The 7,476-nt window shown below is 55.4% G+C and overlaps 1 protein-coding gene across 1 annotated transcript in view; it reads left to right on the forward strand.

The window, feature by feature from the left end:
- TUBGCP3 (tubulin gamma complex associated protein 3) overlaps nt 1-2,487 on the forward strand; it is a 61,218-nt gene extending 58,731 nt beyond the window's left edge. The window contains exon 22 of the mRNA XM_029210235.1: nt 1,397-2,487. Coding sequence (XP_029066068.1) covers nt 1,397-1,555 — 159 coding nt within the window. The 3' untranslated portion in view covers nt 1,556-2,487. The remainder of the gene's footprint in view (nt 1-1,396) is intronic.
- Nucleotides 2,488-7,476: the final 4,989 nt, after the last annotated feature.

Genomic DNA, 7,476 nt, shown 5'->3' on the forward strand with positions numbered 1-7,476 from the left:
ATAATTCTCAGAAGCGGGCGCCTCATGGTTGCGTTTGCGCTGTTAATTAAGATAGTTGCCCAGCTGCAGAGGAGCTCCGTAACTGAACATGTGTCCAGGTGCTGATTTCCAGAAGGACAGTGGTGGTTACACGTTTTCCCGGTAGAGTTACTCCAGTTTTTAAAAAGTAATCTTAATGTAACCCCAGCGTTACTTAACAGTTTTACAGCCTTGATCTTTGTAAATCACTACCGTTCAGACTTCTTTTCTTGAGCACGTAAGTCCTTTGCTGTCTTCTTTGTGTCGGTGGCTGAAACACTATAGAGTCTTAACGGCCATCCGTGCTTTGCTGCTTGTGAGCGGCCCTGGGCCCAGCCCCGCGGGAAGGCATGTCCTCACGTGTCCAGGTGGAGGCGTCCTTCGTCGGCATGTTTCAGTTTCACGCTCGCGAGAAGCCCTGGTGGTGCTTTGAGCAGCGTGGTTCCTTAGGGACTTTCTCCCAAGTCCTCCTTACCCAGAGAGACGGTGACGCGCGCACACGCATGCAGGCAGTGTGTTCGCTCAGTGTAAAGCGACTAGTGTCGCATACACGCGTCCGCACGCGTCCCAGCTCCCAGGAGCTCCACCAGAAGCAAGGGTGGGGGGCAGTGTCCACCTCGAGAGTTCGGGAAGGATGGACAAGGGTGTGTCGGTGACCTTTTCTCTGCCGATCAGAGCTTTCCCGAGCGCTTCCCCTGAGCAGGTGACGGTCAGCTGACGTGAGACAGGCGGGGGGGTTGGCAGAGATGGGAGGTGTCCTCAGTGACTCAGCCCGGACAGAAGCACTTGGGAATTCTGTTCTGTTAAAGTTGAGTGAACGTCTCTCACACCCTGCCGTCGTCTTTGCAAACCCCCCAACGAGGAGGTGATGTGGCCGCACTGCCCGCCCTCGGGGGCAGCCGCAGCCCGACACCCCGAGAGGCACCGGGGCCCCGAGCCATGGTTTACATCACGTGTCTGTTCTTGGTGTTCTCAATTTGTCCTCCCATCAGGGCTGTATGATTAAAAATACTCTTTCATAACTCATGTGAAAGATGAAAAGTGTCACACTGAAGTTATCTATTCAAAATTTTAAAAATTGGATGTTTTCCCACCAGTTGCTGTGCTGTTTTGCTCATTCTTGTAGAACTTAAGGGCAGAAAGGAAAAATCTGTTGATTAGTTCTTTTCCATGAAATTACTGTTGTGAATTTGCATTTGTGGAAATGGGCATCTCTTCCCCGTGGGGCTGCCCTTGACTGGGTGAACTCTGGTCCCGGGGACAACCGCTAGGGTGGGTGTTGGTGGAAATAACTCCGGAGGGGGTTAAAGGCGGGGCGGTTGTGTGGGCCGCTCCTTCCTGGACCTGAGATGGGCGTGTGTCCCCTGCGTCTCTCCAGGGCATCGTGCAGCAGTTCCTGGTGTTGCTGACGACCAGCCCCGATGAGAGCCTGCGCTTCCTGAGCTTCAGGCTGGATTTCAATGAGCATTACCGCGCCCGGGAGCCGCGGCTCCGCGTGTCCCTGGGCGCCAGGGGCCGGCGCAGCTCCCACACGTGAGGCCCCGGCCCTGCCTCAGGGCGGCAGGTACCGCTGGAGGCGTCGTCATGGAAACGCTCGCATCGCATCCTCGGGGACCGCCTGCTGCCCTCGATCCTAGCAACCTCGACAGCCCGGCGTCGGGCGGCGGCAGAGTCGTGCTTTCCTACGTTGGAGTTGAATATATTTGTAATATCACTACGTTAAATAGGCTGGCTTGCACTATTCAAATTTATTTTTCAAAGTCTTCATATTTAAAAGATACCACACTTTGTTGAGGCTTTTAAGCTCTCCGTGATATAATTCATATTTGTCACTTTTTGAAAAAAACCACAGTTTCTTTTAGAGAAAATTAGGGTGATGGATATTCATCAGTTAGGATGGTAACATCGTTGCTGTTTTCTTGGCATCCTCTTCAGAGGCAATTTTTGTTAATGTCATCAAATTACATCGAAACCAAATGTCCCTACTAAAGAAATATAGAGAGCATTTTATTTTGGTTTTTAGTGTTGTAAAATATTAACCTCTGTAAGGACCTTTCAGTGCATTTACACGTGTTCTTTTTTTCTCTTCCTTCAAAGTTTACATTTTTATATTTAATTTACTCTCAGATAACTTGGAAAATAGTGTAGAAAAAGAGCAGGAGTGATGTAGAACAAAACATCCTTAAGCCTAGATTTCTTGAACCATCAGCTGAATCAACATGTAAATATGGATGACTAAGAAAGGTAATGAAGTATTTTATTTTCAAGATTCTGAGAAGCATTGGAAAGAAATTGTCTTGAACAATGAAGATTTCCTTTTTCCTTGCCTATTTTTTCATTGTAAATATTTATATACTACTGCCCAGATGCTGGGGGGACATTTTTTGTAAAAATGTCATATCGAGTCGCATAAATCTGCCTTTATCATGTTGCGTAAGTGAAAACTTAGAAAATTAAAAGCGATTATCTTTCCGATGTGTTGGTTCTTTCCTGATTGTCTATGAAGAGACATAGTTCACTTGCCAGGTTCGGGGGCTGGGGGTTGGCAGAGTTCGTGCTTCAGTATATGAATTATTGAATCAGTGAAACCAAGAAATCAGACCGTGTGCAACTTCCGGTGCAGATCCAGAGGGAACGCCCCCCTTGCCGCTTGCGTGATGCATCCTTTCAGTTTTTACCCACGTCCGATTCCTTTGGGTGCAGAGTCCCTGTAGAAGAAAAGGGGCATCAGGGGTGCTGGCTGTGCAGAGATGGACCCAGGGCGAAGGTCGGAACTTCTTAGGATATACGTTTAATTTCAGTTTAAAGATTCATACAATCAGAAATTTGAAGCAGGTTTCTCTGCTGCAGAGCTTCCCAGAAACGATGATGTATTGTGTATCTCCCGGAGAAACGGCCCGAAGCTTTTTGACCTTGGAGCCTGCTTTTAATTTATCTGAAGCATTTCTCCAGAGGTGACTCCTCAGTAGAAGCCACTCTAGAAAACGCCACTCTAGATTTGGGGACAGAAATGCCCTTTGACTTAGGAGCCATCAGGTAATCAGGCTGAGTCGTGGGTTGTGGAGTCGCTTCCGACAGGAGCCCGGGCCGGGCCGGGTCGAGGGGCTCACTCAGGAGGGGCTGTGGGCCTGGAAGATGGAGGCGCTGACGGCGGAGGGTCAGGCAGCCTGTCACCCCCGAGCAGGGTCTCACCAACCAGAGTCGGCAGCGGCTTCGGGGAGCGGGGGTCTCCGTGCTGGGGTGGGGAGGGGAGAGCCCACTGCAGGCTGAGCCATCTCTGGAGGCAGGTGCCCCGCGTGGCCCCGGGAGGGCAGGGCCGCCGTTTCACCCAGAAGGTGGTAATCATTCTGAGCTTTAGGTAGCCGCGGCTGGGGAGCTGCGTGCGGGGCCCGGCGCACGAGGTCCGCGGGCCTGCGGCCGTGCACTCAGTGGAGAGAAGCCCCTGCCCGGACCCCCGCAGGCCCAGCCCTCCCCCCACGCAGGAGGCCACTTGCCGAGGCTGAAGGCTGAAGGCCGTCCTCAGGCTCGAAGGACCTGCCACCCTCCCGCCTGTTGGCTTAGCCTTGGACCGTGTCGCCAGCAGAGTTCCCAGCGTGTGATTCTCTGTCACTGGGGAGGATGCGTCCTGCAGGCTTTGCAGGGTAGAAGGGCACAGCCAAGCTGAAAATCCCACTTGTTGGGAAAAGAGCCCTTTGATCAAATAGCCACGGTCACACTCAAGTTGGGTCACAAGGCACCACAGCCACGTGAGGGGGGAGCGCGACAGAAACCGCAGCGGCAGCAGGGGTGTGGGGCGGGAAGGCTGGGACGGACCCCGGGGCTACCGGGCAGCGCCCGCGCTTCGCTTTTCCTCCCCTCCAGCCACCCCAGAGGTGTTTGCATTGGTGTGGTTTTGCGGGGTGACCCAGGTTCAGGGGCTGAGGTGGCTGAGGTCGCCAGGCCCGGCCAGAGCGGGCCGCCAGGTGCTAAAGCTGCGCACTGGGACCTGGGCTCCCGGGGACACTGGGTCAGATCCCGCCACCTGCCTGGAGAAGGCGCTCGGGGCCAGGGCCCTGCCGCCGCAGCCTCCCCGCCGGCCTCGCCCAGCTCTGCGGGGGCTTGGGGCGCAGGGGGCCGTGAATCACACACGGCTCTGCGCTGAAAATATGCCTCTGCTTTCCAGAAAGTTGAGTCAAATGGTGTGGAAATTTGACTGAGTGATCATGGAGATTGTTCTGTGGACGTGTTGCCAGGTGTCTCTTCAAGAAGAGAAGTAAATTTGTATCTCTCTGCCTTTATTCCGGTTCAAGGTTTTAATAAAAATGCAGCCAGGGAAAATCGCATAGCAACTTGCGCGGAGCCCAGATTCATGCTGCTGACAAGCACTTTCGACTGGCTTTCTCACACGTTCTCCGGTTTCCACCGGAAATCTAACCCTGTCCCCCTGGGGGACGCCAGAGACCCCGACAGCCTGCATCTGTCCCCACCGGACGTGCGCACCAGCCTCTGCCATCAGAGCAGCCCTCAGCTCACCCCTCTCTCGCAAAGCTGGGCTCGTGTCGTTGCAGAGCCTGCGGGTCCGCTGCCCGCGGGGATGCTTGGACCAGGGGTGGCCTGTCTCAGCCTCCGCCCACACCTGACGGGCCGCCCTGTCCTGCAGCCTGTGCTGTCCGCCCTGCCTGGCGGAGAGCTGCGGTCCTTTCCTTAGATGCCCTGACGTGAAGGGTGGGGCTGGGGGAAGGCCGCTCCATTTTGCGGGCTGCAGGCCTGGGCTGGCTGGGGTCACCCCACCAGCCTGGGCGCCCAGAGCAGCTGCGCCTGACCCCTGGGCCCCTCAAGGGAGCGCCAGGCCCTTTGAGGGCATCCTGAAGCCTGACGTGGTCCACCCAAGGCTCCAGCCCTGGGGGCCCCGGTGACCCCGGCACCACAAGCGGGAGCGGGGAGCCCCTGACGGGGCCGGAGGGGTCACAGGCTGGGGCTGCGGAGGAGGAGGAGGGATGCTCAGAAACACGGGAATGCAAAGCTTTCCGAACCCTGAGAGCACGGCCGGAGGGCGCGGCACGATGCCGCCCGTGTGCCGGGGACACCAGCCGTTCGTGGGGGAAGGGGTCCCCGCGGACAAGCCTCCGCCCTGCGGTCGGCGGGCGAGGGGGCCTGCTTCCTGCGTGTCCCCAGCAGGGGCACAGAGGACCCCACACGCCGGCCCCCAGGGGAGTGAGGGGCCCAGCGTTTCTCTTGGGGGCTCCAGGCCGCTCTTCCTGCGTCTCAGCTGCCCCGCGGGGGCCTGCGGGGCACGGCTCCTCCGGGACCACAGGCCTCGCATCGTCTCGGATGTGCCCCCTCCTCGCTGCCCCCCTTCCCGGGACATCACAGCACATGGGCCCCTGCGACGGCCCTGCCTGGGAAGGAGCTGGGCTGCCCCCGTTTCCGCTTGACCTTCGCAGCCCAAGCAGAAGCAGAAGCATCAGTTTATCCTTTAAGTAGTGGAATCTTCACAGTATTTTGCCAGGAGATGGGAAGAGGCCCTGAAAGTCCTCTGTGATGCCCTGTGACCTCAGGGCTGAGCCCTCACACAGTCAGATGTTTGATTTTACTGAAGAGTAAATGTCCAATTTTCAGGTCTTCCCTTGAGGAGAAGTGGCCACTGAGCAAACATTTCCAACAGCGTTCAGATGCGCAGCCGCCCGGCCGCGAGGGGAACCTCCTGAGTGACAAGTGAGGAAGCAGCTACTTTTCAAAAGAAATGTGTATTATATAACGTTATTATATAACGTTATATAACATTATATAACGAGGCGGCGTCCTCGCGTTGCTGGTGGAAGATGCAGAGGCTAAGGGTCTCCAGCTGGAGGGGGAGGGGGTCCCGGGAGGGCTGTTGGATCGCGGGTGTTCAGGCTGAAGGTGTGGGAGGAAGAGGGCGTCTTTGTCGCGGCTCTGGCCAGGCTCCCGGCCGCCCGTGCTGAGCTGGGTGCCCGTCGGTGTGACCGTTCTGCAGAGAAAACATTTTGAAAATGAACATTCAGAAATGTTATATAATCGTTACGGGATTTTATTGTGAAGAATGATACGTAGCCCTTATTTTTTTGTAAGTAAGTTGAGCTTAAACACTTAAAAAGCTTGGGAATCCACTTTTTTTTTTTTTTTTTTTTTTTTGCGGTACGCGGGCCTCTCACTGCTGTGGCCTCTCCCGTTGCGGAGCACAGGCTCCGGACGCGCAGGCTCAGCGGCCACGGCTCACGGGCCCAGCCGCTCCGCAGCATGTGGGATCTTCCCGGACCGGGGCACGAACCCGTGTCCCCTGCATCGGCAGGCGGGCTCTCAACCACTGCGCCACCAGGGAAGCCCCGGGAATCCACTTTTTAAACTTGTTTTAAGATATTCCAAGCGCAGGGTTTCAGTTGGTTGGGCCCATTTATTAGAGTTGTTAAAATGCAACACATTCTAAGTGGTCTGGAGCAGCCACTGATGGTGGTCGTGGAGCACAGAGATTTATGCCCAAACTTTAACCAAATCCCCTGTAGAATCGGTCGACAGGTTGGACTAACCCCCAGCGTGATGAAGAAGTCCAGCCAGTGATGCGCTTCTCATTCTGATCTACGTGTCCTGGTGAGGAATCTTTTCCAGACGTGATAGTCGTTAAAACCAAGTATCAAGGCTTCCCTGGTGGTGCAGTGGTTAGGAATCCGCTGGCCAGTACAGAGGACACGGGTTTGAGCCCTGGTCCGGGAGGATCCCACATGCTGCGGAGCAACTAAGCCCATGCACCACAACTACTGAGCCTGAGCTCTAGAGCCAGCGAGCCACAACTACTGAGCCCGCGTGCCACAACTACTGAAGCCCGTGCGCCTAGAGCCCGTGCTCCGCAACAAGAGAAGCCACCGCCATGAGAAGCCCGCGCACCGCAACGAAGAGTAGCCCCCGCTCGCCACAACTAGAGAAAGCCCGCGCGCAGCAACGAAGACCCAACACAGCCAAGAATAAATAAATAAAAATAAATTTATAAAAAAACAGTGGGGTTTTAGAACCAACACCAATCCATTGCCAAGTGTGCACCTCGGAACAGAAGTTCTCTCTCCGTGGTTATTTCTAAGGCAGGATTCACGACCTTCTCCAGACCCGCCTTTCTGGAGAAATGGGACAACCCCACTTTGTCCTAAGGAACTCTTTCCACAAGTCAGGCAGAGGTACAACCTGCCCACAGTCCGAATGGGTTTGGATAAAAAAAACCTGCCGAAAGCTGTGCTCTAGTCGCCTCGCCAAGAAAGCACTATAGGTCGGAAACCCCACTTGGAGCACGGCTTCACCTCCCACACCAGAGAGACCCAGTTTGCATTTCCCCAGCACGGCAAACGCGAGGACACAATGGCATCGGGTGTGCGTGCACGTCTGTGTGTGTGTCTACGTGCATGTTGTACACGCGTGTGCACTTCGCTGCCTGTTCTTCCTGGGAAAGAGGCACGGCCTCGCTGGGCTCAGCGG

The sequence above is a fragment of the Monodon monoceros genome, unplaced genomic scaffold (assembly GCF_005190385.1).
Source record: "Monodon monoceros isolate NGI ecotype Baffin Bay Population unplaced genomic scaffold, NGI_Narwhal_1 Super_Scaffold_8, whole genome shotgun sequence".
Taxonomy (NCBI): Eukaryota; Metazoa; Chordata; class Mammalia; order Artiodactyla; family Monodontidae; genus Monodon; species Monodon monoceros.